We start from the raw sequence: 20,630 nt of genomic DNA on the forward strand, positions 1-20,630 counted from the left end.
AGAAATATTTACCCTGCCTAACAAACTGAAAAATGGCTTAACTGAGATCTCTTTTTATGACTTCTGTGGTCCTTTGCATTCCCTACGCTCCTCAGATAACACACTCGTCAGGACTGTTTGTTTTTATGAAGAATAAGGGGTGGACATGACAAAGCTATAAGTACAAAATAACGAATGGTGTAAGAACAAGGAGACATCCCATGACATGGGAGGGCTGTGCATTTAAAACCACTACAGAGAATTGCTTTTTCACACACTAAGACTGTGGAACTCATTGCCACCAGATCTTTCCAAGGACAAGAGCTTAGCAGGATTCAAAGGATGACTGGATATTTACATGGATAATGAGACTGCCCAGTTGAATTAGTCAGATTTTAATTTAAAAAAACTAGAGAAGGAACAAACTCACACTTTAGGAAATAATCCAGCCTCTAACCATTGGGAATTAGGAAGAACTTTCCCTGGGCACTGGTTATCCCATTGCTTCCTACTGGAGAGTTTCAGGCATCTACTTCTAAAACAGTTGGTGCTGGCCAATGTCAGAGACAAGCCTCAGCCTAGATACTTTCACTGCTCTGATCCACTATGATGTCCCTCTATTATTTTCTAAGACTATTGATTTACTCCAGAGAGTGACCAAGCCCCAGCTCATACTGTTGCCACCATGTAAACGTCTCCTTTTGTCTCTGCACCTTAACCCAGCTCCAATGCTTTTCAGACCTCAACTCAGGGTGAATTTATTTTCCTGAGACCATGGCTCCTGCACCCCTCCTAGGAATAACACCATCCCACCCTACTTCTGAGATAGAAAAGCAGGTGTGTGAGAGAGGAACACTGCCTGGGTGTAGCTTAACAACATGTCTGAGGGGTTTTGGTGAAGAACAGTAAAGTCAATGTAAGGAATGTCCTGCCCCTATACAAGCTAAATGCAAATACAGCAGAGCTTCCCTCTGTTGAAATGAAGGGGTAAGGCAGTGTTTGCCTCTGCGAAATTCCCAAAAGCAAAAGGGACTCAACCAGCCAACACTAACCCTGTTCCCAGACACCCCTCCTCTCCATCTCTCCTTGCCAAAACAAAACTTGAGAGCGTCCTTGCACAGCCCTCTTATAGTAGGGCTGGGGTGGGATTGAATTAATCACACCCAGCTGTCCCAGTCTCCCTGGCTTGCAAATCTCAGCACTCAGCTGTGGTCCTGCCTCTAGAGAGCAGGGGGGTGGAGGCAGGGTTAACTCCTTCCCTGCCAAACTATGGCTAGGGTCTGTGCATCCCAGCAAAGGAAGCAAGCATCAGCTGTGTTTTTCCATAACCCAGTTTTAGATGGATTATACCAATGCCACAACCTTGCTATTTCAAAGGCAGTGAATAAAGTAAGAGAGCATTTAGAGGCCATCTGTCCTTTGGGAAGGTCCTAAAAGGTTGACTGCGAAAGCTGATATAATATTGATTAAATATATTGCTTGATGTGGAACTTATTGAGTGAGTTTCTATGGCCTGTGTTATGCAGGAGGTCAAACTAGATGATTGTAATGGTCCCTTCACCCTGGAAATCTATGAATCTAGGTGATGCTCCTTTCTGGACTAGTCAGGCTATTTGGACAGAAAATGTACTCTCCCTGTAACTCAATTCCAGTGTAAAGCCCCATCAGATGTCAAACCAGAACAGTGCCCCAGAGTTAATCTATTACTAGCCATTTCCATGTTGTTCTTGTTTTATTTGGGGGAGGGTGGCAAATCTTATCCATCTATGGTACTTATATGGCCCCCATAACTGTACCCTCTGAGCACCACATACTCTTTAAGGTATTTAGAACACCTCTGAAAAGTAGGTAACTATTATATAGGCAACTATTACCCTCCACCACCCCTCCCCTTTTCATGCTTGCTATCTGGTCACCCTATGGGGAGGTTACAGCTATCTAACAGCCCCTTTTCACCAGCCTCACTCATGAAAAGGAGCCATAGTGTAATGGTCAATTGGGCCCCATACCTCTAAAGGAAAATTAATTGGAGCACAATTCCTCAAGTGACACACTTTGCTAGCTAGCTATCTGCAGTCAGCACAGCCTGGTGAACCCATACGCATGGAAGGGGCATGTGTGTGCATGACAGAGAGAGAAGGGGGGTGTTTTTACACATCTGGGGGAGGGCATGAAGTAGTGGTTATAGGAACAGTTATTGCACTATTTGCTTAGAGAAATCAAACTGACGTCAAAATAAACATTTCCTGAAACAATTACAGCAAATTGCTAATCAAATGAAAAAAGGCTTGAGTGATTAGGTCAGTGTAACCGATTGCTACTCTAACCAAGGCAGCCCCACAATTCAGGAATCCATGTACATGGGCAAAACTCGGGTCTGTAATTGTCCATGGGTCCAGCCCCACCAGCGATAGTCATGATGGAAGCTGCTGTATAGAGGTAATCTTTTACCATGTATTCTAACCCTGCTCTGAGCCCTCTCTACACTATAATTCCCACAGTTTTTACCACTGGGAGAGCTGCCATTGGGGCGGATTATTATGATTTATTTGTATTATGATAACACATGGGGGCCAACTGAGAACAGGGAACCATTGTGCTAGGTGCTGTACAAAGACAACATAATCAGTCCTAACTGTTGTTTTCCTAGTGTACACAAAACCCTTTATAAGGAAACCACTTTAAAATATTGCAATAACACATCATCCGAAGCTAGCGGAGCTGTAAATGAGGGAATACAGGGAAGAGGGATATAGATTATAAGTTTTGCTAAAGCCTATTATTGTACGAGCTTTTCTGTCAGATTTTTATCATGCCCAACTCATACGGGTTATGGGTTTGGTTTTCATTTTGATCATCAGGTTTCATTCCCTGTTCGAAACAAATCAAATGCACAAACAAATCAAAGCTGGGTGCTCTTGTTCTTTCATTAGCATCAGCGCAGCATGGAAATGTCCCTGCTCCAACTGGCTGGATGCTGCCTGTGTGTATTTAAAGCCCAAGTCATAAGGGCTGTGGGCACAGCACAGACAGTCATGCTCCTTTTAGCCACTAGACTGACAAGTCTGGAGGACACATTCTGACTTGAGAGAGAGCCTTTGCTTAGCATTTCAGCCTGCATACCCAGGTCATCTCCTAGGAAATGCACTAAACGCAGATCAGCCATGAGCACGCATAGACAGTATGAAAGAAATACATGAACAAGACACTTGATCAGAACTGACTGCACGACAAAACTCATTTTGGTCCTTCTGAATAATCTATGACTTTACCCTGGTTGAAAAGCCCCGATGGCCAAATTCATAGTTACCGTACGGCCCCTTTGAGCCAGCTAAGCCAGTGCAAAGGGGTCAGAGTTCAGGTGTAAATTCCCAGCACAAGGACCTCTCTGGCAGGTCTGTCCTGCCTCCACAGAAGCCCTCCCTTCTATCCCGCCACAGGCTGCGATGGAGGAAGAAGAGTGAGGCATCAGAGGCAGGGGGAGGAGTAAGCAGAGTGTTCTTGTGCTCTAGCAATTCTGCTGGCCAATTGCAGCAGTGGTGAAAATTAGAGAAACCTTCTGGGCTGTCCTAGTCTGCACTGGGGGCTGCGCTGGCTCCCAGACAGCCCCTGAAAAGGGAAGGACGAGCTGCCTGTCCTCTGTCCCTGAGCTGGTGCCAGCACTACTGCATGGAAATATGTGGGTCGCAATGTTTTTAAACGGAACCTCTGACAGAGTGACCTGGGTTTGCTTCTTTAACTTAATGAGTGTGTTGGACCCATCACTCCCTACTTGGGCAGCTCCACTGGTGGCCATAGGAATGTCGACAGGGCACAGGGATGCGAGGCATCATCATGTCATCTCCTCTGAGCAAGGTTAGATGAAAAGGAAGCACCAGAGGCGATACTCGGTCTTGGTTTGGCCCAATTCTTCTGCCCCTTTGGGGCAGGCCTGAGAGCAGGAGAGCTGGTGCTCAGCTTGGCTTGCCTCTGACAGCTTCTCTCTGCCCCCCTCATTAAAGTACAGAGTCCTACTACAATAAAAACATATTTCAAAACATGTATTAGGAGAAAATCATTCCAAAATTGTGCTTACTATTTTAAGAGTTAAAAATGTTGTTTAATGCTTTCCACGCTCCACCACCCAAACCAATGAGCCTTCAGCTCCTGAAAGCGACAAAGCCACCGGAGAAAGGTTAGGAAGCAGAACACACACACACTTCATCCACATGAACATTCCCTCCCTGCACGCATGCAACTCAGCACAGGCACAGAGGGCTAGAGCTGCCTTTGTAGGGCGGCAGCTGTTTCCAATGCATCCCTCAGTCTCCTGCGATCTGAAAGGAAGCATGCAGGAAGAAAAGACATTAGCAACATATACAGATAGACAAATCAATCATCCCAGCTCCCTACTTACTTCCTTGGGGAGGAATGCCTCTCCAAGCCCTCATGGGTTACCCCACTGCCCTGACAATCTGTGTCTTTCATGCTCCCCCACCCCCCTCCACAGCAGGTGAAGCAGGGAGATGGGGGAAGTGGCTATGTCGCAGGGAGGGGCCTGGCTGGATCTCTTCTCTTCACAACTAGGCCCAGACCACTCCCATCCCAGCATACTGTACGGAGATCAAGAAAAGAGGGGGAAAGCCCTTAGGTCAGCAAAAGAACTGCAAAAATAACAAAAAAATGTGAACAGCTGGACAACAAAAATTTCAGTCATTAGAAGCATCACAGTAACAGAGCCCCAAGCACCTTACCTCTTCCTGCAGCACCACCCAAAAGCAGCATCATAGACAACTGGTCCAGAGTCAGTCCTGCAGCAGCTTTGGGGAGAATCTGCTGTTATCCACAATCTGAGTGTGAGGGCACATCCAGGGCATGGCCCCTTGTCCTTCACTATGCATGCACCGCCAGGAGAGAACCGCAGGCGTCATTCATTGGAACAAACCAAACATGTGAGCAGGAGACAAAATAGACATGACAAACCAGACACAACATGCATCTGCTCCTGGGGAAATCCAAAGAGCTGTGCTGGGAATTATGGGAGAGAAGCAGCACCCCACAGGCCCTGCAACAGCTGATGGGAGTGCTTGGCATGTGGATGCACTGGTCTGTGTGTCCCCAAAGCAGGATGGCTATGTGAAGGCGTTGCACTACTGCAGCTTGCATTGGCGCACTCATACTGGGGCAAGGTGCAGTTCTATAGTGTAGACAAGGTGATGCTCTAGGCTGCACAATATAATTTAAAGCAATTCCCCAAGCAAATTCTGCCTAATCTCTTACAGGTTAAGTCAGGGCAACACACAAGGTGAGCAAGGGATAGCTCTTCCGGGATCACATTTATATCTACAACATACTTGGAGAAAACAGAAATCTGTTGGGAAAAAATATGGGGAAGGGTGGAGGGAATTGGCATAGTCAGGGGCTTGTGTCATTTTCATTTATAGTGACTTCCAGCATCCTTTGCAAAGAAATGGCTGATGGTGCAGTTTTGATTGTGTCTAGGAGTGATTATGTTTTGTGAGCAATGCCAGCTGCTCAGCAGATATTTCTCTACTACATCTCTTTTATTATGGATTTACCAACAAGGTAGTGGGGTAGTACTTGTTTGGCTGGTTTTGTATTGTATCTGCCCTTTTTCTCCTAATTATCATCTCATTGGAATTCATATATTTCCAGGTCTTCATGTGACAGAAATAGAAGACATTCACAGAGCAAGAAAGACAAACAGACCCTACCAGAAATTGACACACAATATGGACATGGGCAGACAGCCACATCTGCACACTCAAAAACAGAAGTAGATATATGTGTAGACACATACAGTGGAGGACACATATACATCAAACACACAGAGGAACATAAGAAAACAAAAGAGCTGACAGACAGGGTCAGACCAATGGTCCATCTTGCCCAGTATCCTATCTCCAACAGTGGCCCATACCAAAACTTCAGGGGGAGTGTACAGAACAGGGCAATTATGGAGTGATCCACCCCATCTTTCACTTCCAGCTTCTAGCAGTCAGCGGTTTCGGGTCACCCTGAGGATGATGTTGCATCCCTGACCATCTTGGCTAATAGCCATTGAACGACTTTTCCTCCATGAATTTATCCCGTTCTTTTTTAACCCAGTTATATCTTTTGGCAATCACACTATCCCACAGCAATGAGTTCCACAGGTTAGTTGTGCATTGTGTGAAAAAGTACTTCCTTGTGTTTGTATTAAACCTTCTTCCTATTGAGTTCATTCAGTGTCCCCTGGTTTTTTGTATTGTGTGAAAGGACCAATAACACTTCTCTATTCACTTTTTCCACACCATTCACGATTTTATAGACCTCTATCACACACCCCCTAGTCATCTCTTTTCTAAGGTAAACAGCCCTTATGTTTTTAGTCTTTCCTCATATGAAAGCCATTCCATAGCTATGATCATCTGTGTTGCCCTTCTCTGAACCTTTTCCAATGCCACTATATCCTTTTTGAGAGGGGGCAACCAGAACTGGAAGCTGTATTCAAGGTGTGGGTTCACCATGGATTTCTAGAGGGGCATTATGATATTTTCTGTCTTGTGTTCCATCCCTTTCCTAATAGTTTCCAACATACTATTAGCCTTTTTGGCCACTGCCGTGCATTGAGGTGAAGGTTTCATAGAACTAGCCATGGTGACTCCAAGCTCTATTTCTTGGGTGGTAACAGCTAATTTAGGTCCCATCATTGTATATGTATAGTTGGGATAATTTTTTCCAATGTCCATTAGTTTGCACATCAATATTATAAATAAATGGAGATCTCCTAGGACTGGAAGGGACCTTGAAAGGTCATTGAGTCCAGCCCCCTGCCTTCACTAGCAGGACCAAGTACCAATTTTGCCCCAGATCCCTAAGTGGCCCCCTCAAGCATTGAACTCACAACCCTGGATTTAGCAGGCTAATGCTCAAATCACTGAGCTATCCTTCCCCCTGGTTTGGTGATTTTGTTGCCCAGTCACCCAGTTTTGTGAGATCCCTCTGTAATGCTTCACAGTCTGCTTTGGATTCAACTATCTTAGATAATTTTGTACCATCTGCAAGCTTTGCCATTTCATTGTTCACCTCCTTTTCCAGATCATTAATGAAATATGTTTAACAGCACAGGTCCCAGTGCAAATCCTTGTGGCCTCCCTGACTGTTCCCCTCTCCATTGTGAAAACTGACCATTTATTCCCACCCTTTGTTTTCTATCTTTCAACCAGTTACTGATCCATGAGATGACCTTCCAGCTTACCCCATGGCTAGTTAATTCCCTTAAAAGCCTTGGGTGAGGGACCTTGTCAAAGGCTTTCTGAAAATCTAAGTACACTATATCCACTGGCTCACCTTTATCCACATGCTTGTTGACTTCCTGAAAGAATTCTAAGAGATTGGTGAGGTATGACTTCCTTTTACAAAAGCCCTGTTAACTCCTCCCCAGCAAATTGTGTTGATCTATGTATGAATCTAAGTCTGTTCTTACTATAGTTTCTACCACAGGAAGACACACACGCACAAAACACAGAAAAAGGCACTAACACAAACACACGGAGGGAAGGAGTCATTCACCCACCCACCCTCAAGTTTTCACCCTCTAAACAGATACTAGACTTTTATTTTTTCCTTCTGGTTATTTTGCAAAACAAAACACGCTCCTAACAATAACCTCCGGGGTTCTGGGTTTGATCTCCTTCAGAGATCTCGCAGTTTGGGGTAAACTAAACTGATGCCCTGATCTGCCTGGGGAAATTTACATTCCCTCCTCTTTTTTTCTGCTGCCTTCCTTCTTACAAGGAGTCTTGAGCGACACGTCTTGACACCTTCTGAAACTATTTGGCCAACCAGGTGACGCGTGGCGTTTATCTCTCGCTCGCTCTCCCTCTTACCGCATTGCAGAGCTAGCTGGGAACGAATTACTTTTGCAAGGAGTATTCAAACAACAACACAACCAGCCTATCTCTTCCATGCAGCGAGCTAAGTTAATATTTTGCAGCCCACAAACACAAATTATTTTTCAGATGAGGAAATAGGATCTAAACCTGCGGAGATTATATCTTTTCCCTTTCCATTCAGATTCCTGTTTAACTGAGTGCGCTCAGATTATAGGAAGAACATTTTGAACATGGAAAACGGGGGTCTTCTGTTAACGATTCCTTTCTTCCTGGAGTAGTGACCTATGAAATTGACATCAAACGGGATTACATGTATTAAAATGCTTCTAACCTATTGAAGATCAACGAACGCGATATATTAGCAGGGTGTTTTTATTTGTAACTAATGAGGATGTTTTGGCCACTTACACTAAATGTCTCCCTTAAATGTACGAATCTCAATGGGGAGATGGCATCGTGTTAATTACACTAATCAATCCCCATGTTTTTGAATTTTAGGGTTTTGAAGCAAGCCTGTTTCGCGAATTCATTTGAATTCAAATAGTAACATATTTAGACCTTTTGTTTCGTTACAAGCTTTTTTTCCCGTTTGCTAGGACAAATGAACCAAGATGTCGCACAAACTGCGAATCTGATTCTGTAGGTTTTACTCACTGAAAATTTCTTGTGAAAGCAATAGGAGATTTAGGTGAGGGCTGCAGTATGGATAAAAATAGTTTAAAGTATTAAAATAATTATATGCAAGATGTCCAGCTTCCAAAACAGAATTTCCATCGGTTAGAAAGAAATCAATTAGGTGATTAACACTATTAATTATTTGTTCTGATGATAAGAGTGACTATTATTATGCAAGACGTTTAGAATGTCCACCTGTTACTAATAATTTAATTAGGTGGTTAGGAATAATGTATTTGTATAATGTGATTGTTGGTGTAACTATTATTATTGGCCATCTGAACTACCGCGTAATTTTATACAAAGCACATGAAAGGTGTGTGATCTTGTTATAGTTAAAAAAAATTAAGGAGGGGGAATTGACTTCTCTCTCTCTCTCTCTCTCGTTGAAATCGATTATTTCAACTAAAGGGTAAAAAGAGAAGAAAATATGCTTAGTCCTTCCCCCCACCCCAAACTCTTCACAGGGTAGTTACAGTTGGGGAAGGGTCGTGATTGGCTCAGAGTGATTTTGTTAAGGAAAGCTCTGGTGCATCTCTCTAAATAGTAGCCCTTCAGGGGCTTTTCTGTCTGCTCTGTAGCTACGGGAGGTCGTTATCTGCCAAGCAATAACCAGTTCGTAGAATTGGTGGATTCAGGACATTAAATATCCTCAAGGGGGTCTCCCCAGGGTGTATCCCCTGGGTAAAACCTACTGGGGTAGGCTCAGGGTAATTATTTAACTAGTAAAAATGATAGCAAGGGAGACCTGCCTGAGCGCCGATGTAAAACGAACCCTTTCCTAAAATAGCTTTGTTTCTGGGCTGAGGGTAGACTAGGAGTGGAGCAATACAATTACAGGAGCAGTAACACCGGCAGGAGTCTAGCCCTTGGCAAGTGCCATCGACCCTGGCACTGTTCGGTTACTTGCTGCAGCCCAGCCCGGCAGATGGGAATGCAATGGCAAATCAGTAAGAATGTAGGGGCTTCGCTCTTGACTTCAAGGGGAGAACACTCAGGCTCTGTCACCCACACTCCTTAGTTGATCGGGGTATGGCGTGAATCCCCTTGTGTGGTCTGGGCTGGTGTTTTACTGGATTGCCCCCGTGGTAGTTGGGGCCATGGCCGCCTCTCCTCCAAGGGCTGTGTCCAAAGCTGCAGAGCCTGGCGAGGTTTCCCAGCCTCGCAGTCCATACTGCGAAGCTTTCTTCTCTCAGGCCCTAGCCTGCAGCCTTCCCTCGGGCAAACCTCCCATTCGCATGGGGCACGTCTATGGAAATCAGTGGGAGTTTGGTGTGAGTGAGAGAAAAGGTCATACATGGTCACTGGTGCAGCTGTGAGGGAGGGAGGGAGGGGGCTGGCCTTCTTCTTTCCTTTATTTTTTCATCCCTTCTCTGGCTTGCTTTCTCTTTCTTGTTTCAAAAGCTAAATAAAGGAGGCATCTTCCCTTCAGCCACTCCTAACACTGCCCTGTCACCTGCATACTCCTCCTCTATCTCTCATGATGTTGGTTAGACTCCTCCAACCTGCAGTCCCTATAACAAACCATGCCAGCCATAGTCGTTATGTTTTCTCTTTATTGTTTGATATATTTATGTACCACATTATATGTTAAAGATAAATCTTCTGATATACATTTTTTCATCTTATTTACCACAATTACACCACACGTACATTTGAAACAGCTGCACAGATCTGGTGGATTGCACAGAATGAGTTTTGTCTTGTTTTTGTAGCCTGAACGCTTTCAAATCCAACAACTTTTTGTTAAATTTAGAAGTCATGATTTTTTTTTTTTTAAATAAGGAGAACTGAACTCCAGGTCTGTGATTTCAGCTGGAGGCAAAAGGTCTTGATCAAATGGGATTGCTGGATATGAGTTAAAATGGAAGAATTCAGGATATGTATTTATTATATTACTATAATGTAAACATTACATCTCACTGGGATCATTGGTCACCAGCTGTTACCATTTTAACTGTTTGGACATTCATACAATCTAGGTCTTGTCTACACTTCTGTAACCACCCTTCACAGGGTATAAAATAAGGGGACCTCCCTGCCTCCACTCACTACTCATAATCTACTTTTAATTTTACACAAAAACAACCCAAATCCATTGGGTTGACAGCTGTGTTTCAAATCTTGCAACCTTGACTTGCATAATATTTGCAAGACTATTACCTTAAAAATTGTTTCTAGATAGGGCATTTTACAACCCTACAAGATATATTCTAAAGAAAGTTCAGACCATTGTTTAGAGGGTAGGAGGGTTGTCAGATATTTTCCTTCAAATAATTTCTAAATAAGAAAAAATATATTGAAATTTTAGCTTATTAAAACAACTGCAGGGCAAAGACTTGATTTTATTTTATTTTTTAGGTTCTATGACTTACTTTGTTGGATGCACATAACTAAAATAATGAATCTTTTATTTAAAAGGATACATAATTATTTGGCTATGTGGATGTTCTGTGTAATTCTCTTTTAATGTAACCAGCTCTGGCCATTCTTTAGTCTTCTATGTTGGAACCATAAGCCTCTATGAGGCCTTCTAAAGAATGGATGAATCCAGACACGCTGCATATACCACCTATAACAAAAATGGCAACATCAAAGAAAACATGGTGCCACACGAGCTTCCTCCACAAGAGCTTGAGGTGGAAGAGACTTGGGAGCAGGAAACAGAGGCCTGCACCTGTGAGGCTCCCTGTAAGACCCATCAGGAGGGCAAAATGAGGGACGTAGATTGCCATTAACAAGGTGAAAACTACTAGGGCACACCTGAGGGTGAGTCCCCAGGACTTGAGCCTCCCATCACCCCCATAACAGTTAGGAAAGACCGCCCTGTTTCCATCTTGGAAAAGGGACTTCTCCAGGACTTCCACAGCTGCAAAGAAGGGCAATGGGTAGGAAAGCAAAGCTTTGGACACCAAGAAAAGGTTGACTACCGCCCTAATGGTGGATGGCAAGTTGTCTGTGATGACTTCTTTAGTCTCATCAGCCCAGGTTAGATAGGCTACCAAGGCAAAGAGTCCCTTGAGAATGCAAGCTGCTATGTGAGTCCAGTTCATCATGCAATGAAACTCCTTGGGGTGCTGCATGTTCCCCTCTAAGGAAGGCAGAAAGATCTGGGAGGTGTAGCTGAAGACGATGATGCCAATGGAGATGGGGAACTTCTTCACATCAATGTAAAACTTGACTTTGTCCCAAGCCCAGTCACGTGCTCTGGAGAGACAGTAGGCAATCACCAAAATGTTGATCACAAAGTGGGCTAAGGTGCAGAGCAAGCTGAACTTCGAGACAGCCTTGAGGTTCTTCAAGAAAGCACAAGGCAGGAGCACAGCTGTGGCAATGATAGACCAAGATTTCTGGGAGACAGGCAAGTTTGGGAAGCTGTTGTACATCAGGTTCCCACTGACCACCACATAGAGAATACAGGTCATGACCAGCTCAATGATCTGAGCCACATTCACAATCCTCCCTCCAAGCTTGGGAAACCTGGGAGCACAGCAAGCGTTAGCAATGTCGACATAGGAGTCTCTCACCCTGACTATCTCCCCATCTTCATTCTCTTCGTAAAGACAGGCAATAAGGATTTTCCCAGTGTAGCAGCAAACTACTGCAGCGAAAATAATTAAAAAGAGTCCTAGATATCCACCGTGAAGGATAGCATAGGGCAGGCCAAGAACAAACATCCCCTAGAAAGAGACAAAATGGATACTGTAGTGTTCATTTTAGCAAGAGACCACACACACACACACAGCAGCAAGATCTCTCTCTCACACACACACACACACACACGCAAGATTCTACTCGATGCAATCAGATCACAAACCAACAGCAAGATCCTGCTTCATATAATCAGGTATGAGAGAGAAATTAAAAATGAAATCGGACAAGGATTCCTGCTTCACTTGTCTGTCTAGAACTCTTTTTAAATGTCGGAATATTTCCTGAGCTGCTAAACTGAATTGAAGACAAGCATTTTAATATCAAATAAAACCACATTTGATCAGAATATGTTAAAAATCTGTTTTCGGAATGAAAGGCAGAGAAGTTAGTCATTTCAGAATTGGAAAAGGAATAGTCCTCACGATTTCATAAACATTCACTCTTAATATATTTTATTATTGTTGTTATTATTACTCCGCTATTTTAATTTCCCAACCTCTGAATATCTTCTATTCCCCACTCAAACATATAGGACACTGAACCTGGTTTCGATCAAAACAGAGACCCCATTTTAAGGGGTAGCTCTGGGGAAAGGTTTGGAAATATTCATATAGCCGGATTAAAAATCATTGGGCTGCGTTGCCACTTACAACACACACTCTCCATGATGCAGTTGCTTTTGACAGACATAGGATGCTTCTGCATTTGAGAGCGCGAGTTGCTTGTGGGCTCTGTCCGCATTACTGAGAGATTCGGAGGGTGACACCTTTAAAAGTCTCTAGCTGCTCTCCCCAAAGGACTTGTTTCCCATTTGAAATTGTCTATAACCCTGTAAGGAAACACACTTTATAATAATCATTCTGGAGCTAGAAAGTTGGGTTGGGGGGTTGCTACGACAGGCAACCCCATCACTGTTGTTCTCTTCGTGTGCATGGTGCCCAGAGGGAAAGGGTCCAATGGGTAGAGCATTCATTTAGGAACGTTATCAGTACAAATGAATTAACAGACGGAAGCTTTTTAAGAAGAGATGAGAGACTCGTAAAACCGCTCGGGTTTTATTTGCGACGGGTAATAATTTCGGGGTGAAATAGGTAATATTCCCAGATCCAGGCAGTCAGGGGAGGAGGCTGGGAATAGGGGGACACTAAATCCCCTCAAACCCCAAATGAGAATCAGTCACAAATACGCACCTCACGTTTACAGCAGTGACTCTCCTGGCGAATACCAGGACTTTGGGAGAAAACAGATTCAATGGGAACACACCGTCGTCAGGTGTATTCATTTGCTTGTACTGTGTTCAGGTGAGATACTTTTGCGCTCAGTGGCCATGCCATTCTGGTTCTTCAAGTGATTTCTATTTACAACAGGAGAGAGTTGGCAAAAGCCACGCGCTCCTTCTCATTTTTAAACTTTACTGGGCGACGTGTCATGTTATGTGGAGTGGAAAGGGGGATCGCTTTTTTTTCTTTTAGTAATTTACCCCCGAGCCCAAACTGAATTGACTCCATCAGACCATAAAGGCAAGCATAGGGGAGTGGGCTGCATTCCATATTTACACCCTCTCTTGGCCTGATCTCTCTGTCCGCAGACCCATCCCACAAGCGTTTTACGCCATCAAAATATAATTCCCGAGAGGAAGAAAAAGCATACAATTGGGGGTGGGAGGGGACTGACATATTTGTGTAACAAGCACGATCTGAAACCATGTTGTGAGTTTGTGTGAGTGTGTAAACACCCGCATCTCACACCACAGCACACACACACAGACCCCCAACGCATGTGCATGCCATTTCTGACTGGTATGTTTCAAGGTTCTGCGTTAGCCTGGAGGCAGCAGGGAGATTTCACACACACACACACACACACACACACACACACACAGGTTATTATTATGACTCTTGTTCCCTATACATGCCTGCCCAGGTAACCTGCAGCACTGGGGGGCGTGCTGCTTGGGGTGTGCAGTGAGATGGCCCTCTCCCCGTTACCTGGATTGCGTTGGTGACATTCCACCCAGCTTCCCAGGCGGTGATCTTGGGCTTGCCTTGGCCGGAGAGCTCCGAGCATATGCCCTCGTCCTTGGAGGCTGACGGGGGCAGGGGACCCGTGCCATCCCTTTGGTAATGGATATCCCCTTCTAGGGGAGGCTCGGCTCCTTCTTCGCTGACGTCCGACTTTAAGATGTCCATCTGAAGCCCTTGCCTGTGCTCCATGTCCAGGTCATCGCAATGAACAAAGCCCACCGCCTCTTCATCCGTAGCCGCCTGGAAGCCCATCCTCGCAAACATGCCGCTCACTTTGGCCTGGGACTTGTTGGAAACCGAGGTGGCGACGTTGGAAAGCTTGCTCCGGATCAGAGTGGCCATGTTGACTCTCTTGCTTGGGATCCTCTAGCCACCAAGAAGCCGGCGATCCTCGGCACCAGGCGAGAAAGTTCTGCTGCTGCGGGGCTGGCAAAGCCGCTATCTCCACTTCCTACCGCAATTGGACCTTCTCCCCTTCAGTGTCCCCTGGAGCATGACCCCGCTCAGTCTGAGTTCCTTGGCACCTCCCGATCAACACCTCGCCCTCTTCCTTGTGCATATAGACTGGGGAGTGAAGTGGGGTCCCGGGGAGGGGGTCTCTGCAGTGCTGGGAAGCGGGGGTCGGCGGTCTGGTACCCAGCCTGTGCTCCAGAATATCCCTGTCCCCTCTCTGAGCAGCAGAGACGCGGGTTGGTTGTCTCCAGCCTCAGTGATGCCCGTGCAATGCAGAGGAGCCTAAGGGGAGAAAGGCAGGGGGACGTGGGATGATCACCAGATTGCCAACGCAAGCCTTTTGCTGTGCACACCACGTCTCCATCCCAATGCGCCCATCTATCAGAAGGAAGGGGAGAGGATTGCTGCATTTCTGAGGGAGGTACTACAGTCCTCATCAATGCCCCCCCCCCCGCCCTTTACACAGCAACCCACACCTTCTAGGCTCTGCCATCCACACTGCAGAGGGAGAGAGGGAGGTGGCGGTGGACGGAGATAGGGGGTAGTTCCCCATCCCTGATTTATATGTATATCTATATTTATATCTCTATCTTCCCAAAGGAGCCGCCTAGCCCTGATTTGGGAGCCGATTTTCGCTGGCAAGACAGGGGCCCAAATTCAAACTCCACTGGAGGCTGGGAGCTTCCGCTTCCATCGTTTTGTCTCTCGAACGATTCCTAAGTGTAATTAATGTTGCTAGAAATCCGTGGATCATTTTTTGTTTGCCAAAATACAGCGTAATGCACTAAAGCCGTATGTGGGAAGCCCAGACACCCAGATTTAAACGGCTATATACCTTCTTTCTATATTGTATAGCTAGATACAGATTCCTTGTTATTATACGTATATCATGCCTCTCTATGTACCCACACAGATGCCTTCTGATTGTCCATATAGTTTATATCTATAGTTTAAATATAGATTTCTCATTATACGTATATTCTCTATCTACATCCAGATACAAATTCCTCCCTATTGTTCATCTATTTTATATCTGGATACAGGTTCTTATTATAGGTATATTCTATATTTATATAGATGCAAATTTCTCCCTCTTGCCCATATATTTTAAATCCTGATTCAAATACAGATTCTACTTTTGTATATATAAATTCGATAGCTGTATGTAGACACAGGTTTCTCCTTATCTTCCACGTTCTATAACTACAGAAGTCACATTTAGATATCACCTTATTACATATAGATATATAATAAACTTTAATTTTGTTTTCAAATGCTTATATATATTTTTAATGCAACAGCCTTAAAATTATTCATTATTTTTATTTAACATATTTCCCTGGGCAAGAGATTACCCCGTATGGTGAAGAACTGAATACTCAGTTCCATTTGGGGAAAACCTATAAGGAAATCTATACCATTGTAAGGGAATGCGTAATTTTAGAGCAGTATTGTTTAGGGGATGCCATCTTCCTTTCCTCCTGAATACCTGGATAGGGTTTTTATTTTTATTTTATTTTATTAAGATGTTAAATGCAAGCTATAAAAATCTCCTTATTGTTTGCTGCTTTCACAAGACACATATATTTGATTTTTCTTTAACGATTCTTTTTAGTTGCCAAACTAATTTTTTATTAAAGATAAGCAGAATTGTCGACACTACCGATTATTTTCCTAGTTAAGTATTAAAAGATAGGTGACTAATCCAAATCTGATTGAACTGAGAAAAGGAATTGGATGTGGAATTAAGATGAAAACGACTAGAGGCTGAAGAAATACATCCACCATTTCTCGTGAGATGCCTTTAATAATAGGAACCAGTTAGAACAGGGATTTAATAGGCTACAGTGTATCTGAATTGAACCAATAAGAACTGACACTAGTTAGAGCTTCACCAGAATAAGAAAAACTAGTTATTTTATTATTGTTGTTCTGTGCATTGACAATTGTATCCTAATTCCTTTCTGTAATGTTCCTTCCTGAGATCCTCTGTGTGGACCTGGGTGCGAAAGGTCAAAGAGAACCCAAACAGTGATGCTTATTTATAGCAAACGGTTCTCTGCAAAAGAAGGAAGGCCGGGAGGTGCATTAGCAAACCAGGGCTCATCTCTGCCTTTGCTTTGGAGAAGGAATTATTACATATCATTGCACAAATAGGTCGAGAAAGAGGAGCGCTGCCCATTTTTTATCCATATTTAGAAACATCCAGCATGCATTTGGAGCTACGGAATTATCAAATCGCAACTAGAATTTAACTTCCATTTTTAAAAATCCCCGTAACTGAGAAAAAAATTTATCACAAATTTAGGTGTGTTTTTTTAATCAATGAACGGCTAGTCTCTTCCTCCACCCCACTCCCCCATCCCCCGACGCTACCACTAAACGGGAAATGATTTTTCTTTTAATTCAACGAGATTTTAATATGTTCCAACATACGATGGAATTTGTTGTCGAAAATGAGGCGGGAAAGGCATGTCTGGGGTTGTGCGGTTCATCCAAACCATATTTCTTAAACCCAATCCTGAGTTCTCTGATTCCCAACGCGTCATAGATCAAAGGGTACCAATTCGCTTCAGAGGACTTTAACTTGTGAAACTGACTTGAGCTGTAGTAAAGCCCTGAGAATTTTCCACATAACCCACAGAACGAAACACCTGATAATCCAACAAATATATTGTCTTTTGAGGGACTGTCAGCTCCGCTGCAATTTTTCCACCAGTCGAGTAGCAAAGGAGCGGAAGAAACGATTAATTATACAGTAATTTGATGGTTTTTCTAATGCCACTTAAAATATCATTTTCCTTTCCTCCAGTTTATAATTGTTCATTAGCATAAACCAAAGGAAGAATTCTATTTGTTTTGTTTTTTTAAATCAAATGTATCGATCTATCTCGAAGTGTTATTAATTAATTATAAATTTACAAACTTTAGGGAACCCTAAACTACCGATCCTATTTATTCTCTATTGAAAACAAACATCTGTGAAGAATGTAGATATTTGAAACTAACCTCTGTCTTCCCTCTTCGTTTCTCGGGTCCTTTTGGCTAGAAATGGCGAGCAGACTCCTGGTGCTAACAAGATATTTCTGTGAACGCCCCATTAGTGGAGTTTAGCTATTTCATCAAACGGGGAAAGCCCCATTTTTCCCATTAAGAGCTTTTAGTTGTATGATGTCAGTGGCACCTCCCTCAGCAGAAAGCCACCAGCCAAATAAACCCTTGTCCATCTCCCATCCCATCCACACCAAACCTAGGGCAATCCTGACAGACAGGGAGGCAAATAAACAAACTCAACCCCGGAGACAGCTAAATGTAGACCCAAACAAACAGGGGGTGCAGTGTAAATGGGGTTTTCCTCTCGCCGATTAATTTCTCCAGCTCTTTGTTTGACCCCAGAGTCTCTTGGTTTAAAGAGACCACATTGGCAATCAAAGCAGGATTGGGGGGAGGGAGGGGGTTGTGGGACCAAAGCAACCACGCGTGTTTGGAGCTACTGGGGGCATTTTCGGAAGGTAAGAGAAGAGCGCTGAGTATCAGGGAGACTGGGGCTAAGGCTCAGGGCTGGTGTACGGAGTCCAGCACGCAAGGCTAGATGCCAAAACACCAGAGCAGGCAGCAGACACTGCTCGCTGGTCCCTAGCACAGCACACGCCTTGCGTCCGTCTTACTCAGAGTCCGTTACTTCTTCCCCCTCTTGCAGGGTATTAAGGACGCAGGGTGAATTCCTGACTCCTGTGATGTCAGTGGCAAACCTCCCATCGACTTCACTGGGGACAACCTATATCCCACTGTCTTCCTATTACACAGCATCATCATGCACCTTAATATACAGATCAACAGATGCATCTCTCTACATATACTAGGGACCCGGGCGTTTGGGTAATATGAGTTCGCTTGGTCACCCAGGCAAGTCTCTCTTTCCCTGGTACGGAACAATACAAGCACATTTCTCTCCTTCACAGCCGGGGTTTGTTCCACTAACAGTCCCGGTCCCGTTCCCTGCAGCATCGACTCCAAAGAAGGGTTTGTCCAGATAACTAAGTCGCGCCTCTGTGCAGCTCTGCATTGTTACCAGGGAACAGAAACCAGGGTAACAGCAGCATCCGAACTAAGCTCCTGTTCCATCCACACCGGATTGCTGCAGAGTCCTAAGTGCTAGCACTCCTCCTAAAACGCCCATTTGTATAAACCGCTCCCTGATACAATGCGGAGCGAAGCTAAGAAATGATACACAGATTCCTCGAGTACAACACGTCACCCCTATAAATTACATCTTTAAATGTAGTCTGGCTTTCCTATACTGCGTTTCTTTTTTTTTTAATACAACTAAATTTAAAGTCAATCACTAGCTAAATGCATTTTTTTTACACACGTACCCATCCCTGTTAAACGGAACTCCGCTTCACTATGTTGAAATTCTACAGCAAAGGAAAACAAAAATCTTAAAAGGCAGTTTGCCTCTGAATAAAACTGAAAAACAAGCAACAAACTAACAGCCAAGCAATACGTCCCCTAGAGGAAAAAACTCTATTTACATCAATCCACAATGAAAATGACTCTTCCCCCTCTGCCCACCCCCACCCCCATACCTGAGACTTCTTTCACAAGCAAGAAACTTCCTCCTGGCTAGTTTGTGTGTTTCCCAGCAGCTTCCTTTAATGGATTTCTGTAAAAGCTACCCTAAACTTTTGCCATGGTCTAAAGAATGGATTCAAGATATAACTGGAAAGAAAGAAAGAAAGAAAGAAAGAAAGAAAGAAAGAAAGAAAGAAAGAAAGAAAGAAAGAAAGAAAGAAAGAAAGAAAGAAAGAAAGAAAGAAAGAAAAGCTACAGAGAAGAGTTTTGGCGTTTACCTATGCTTTTCTCTTCATCTTCGCCGGCAGTGCATTATTCCATTAGAAAGTGGGGAATGGATGAGGACCAGGGACAGCACAGAGAGAGAGAGAGAGAGAAGAGCTACGTCTACGTCATTCTTGCTTTCCCCCCTAACTAATAATTATCCCCAAGCAGGATGTTACATCTAAACATTGCCCAAAGGTTAGCAGGTCTCCGGGGTGCATTTGATCTGCAAATAATTTCCGAACGGAGCGAAAGCAGAGCAAATAACAATTCCTAAGCCCCGGCTTCACAAAGACGGAAGGGTTTCCATTGATTTTTATACTTTGCTTGTCTATATAAAAACAAAGACCTGGGTGCTTTCTGGAGCCTCAGTCATACCAGGCGCTGTCTGGAATGGTTTTCCTTCCCACCCCTTGTATTTAAACAAAGCGCATCTCCTTTCCAGACTCAGGACAGTGCGAGTATCTGTTCCTAAAGGGAAGGCTAACCGATGCTGACCAGCTTGTCTGCTTTGACGGTAAGTTCTCGCTGAGCCTTGCCAATGTGCCAGGAAATCTAATGGGAATGGAACTGCCTTGCAAAGCCTTCCATGGGTTAAATACACTCGCCTTATCTACACAGCCCAGGCACGGTGCGATTTGCAGTCGCGGCTCTTGATTTAATAACCTGGGGGGAAAGGCTTTTCATGACTAAAATTCCTGGGACGGGGGGAGGGGGCAGAGGAGCCCATACAAAGCAGGATTCCTCCTGCAGTTACTCTACGCACCGACTCTCCTAATGTGAACTGCAGATGGGCAAGGCGAATGGGCTCTCAGCCTGGAAGCAGTTCTTATTCAGGAAGGGAAACTGGAAACATATATTGCCCGGTGCAAAGTTCTACAGTTGTGTTGCCAATTTTTAAAGGGTGTCTACGAGAGGAGAGGTTGGGCAAGTCCTTTGCTCTCTGCCTCAGTTTACCCCTCTGTAAAATGGGTATTATAATGGTATTTACCAAACCCAAAAGGGTGCTGTGAGTCTGAACTAAAGGCTGCAACGCGCTTGGAGATCCTCAGCTGAAAGATTCCATGTTCAGGGTATGATCATGCATCTAACCTGCTCCCAGTGCAACATACAAGAGATTTAGGTCGTT

The 20,630-nt window shown here is 44.2% G+C and overlaps 1 protein-coding gene across 2 annotated transcripts; it reads right to left on the reverse strand.

The window, feature by feature from the left end:
• Nucleotides 1–10,073: 10,073 nt before the first annotated feature.
• Nucleotides 10,074–19,998, reverse strand: SLC32A1 (solute carrier family 32 member 1). 2 transcript variants are annotated; one of them, XM_065565818.1, is made up of 3 exons: nt 17,672–19,998; nt 14,174–14,944; nt 10,074–12,211 (listed from the first exon to the last, which is right to left on the reverse strand). In XM_065565818.1, exons 2-3 carry the CDS (start codon nt 14,549–14,551, stop codon nt 11,024–11,026), a joined length of 1,566 nt encoding a protein of 521 aa, XP_065421890.1. In that variant the 5' UTR covers nt 14,552–14,944; nt 17,672–19,998; the 3' UTR covers nt 10,074–11,023. The 2 variants fall into 2 exon arrangements, with proteins under 2 accessions (XP_065421890.1, XP_065421889.1); XM_065565817.1 differs by having other exon boundaries at nt 19,516–19,655.
• Between the last annotated feature and the right edge of the window lie 632 nt (nt 19,999–20,630).

The sequence above is a fragment of the Chrysemys picta genome, chromosome 13 (assembly GCF_011386835.1).
Source record: "Chrysemys picta bellii isolate R12L10 chromosome 13, ASM1138683v2, whole genome shotgun sequence".
Classification (NCBI taxonomy): domain Eukaryota; kingdom Metazoa; phylum Chordata; order Testudines; family Emydidae; genus Chrysemys; species Chrysemys picta.

What these genes read in the sequence shown, in the direction of transcription:
- SLC32A1 (XM_065565818.1), bottom strand. Translation starts at nt 14,551, where the DNA reads ATGGCCACTCTGATCCGGAGCAAGCTTTCCAACGTCGCCACCTCGGTT. An exon ending in ATGTCACCAACGCAATCCAG is followed by an intron (nt 12,212 to 14,173) that starts GTAACGGGGAGA and finishes GTCTCTTTCTAG; the next exon opens with GGGATGTTTGTTCTTGGCCT.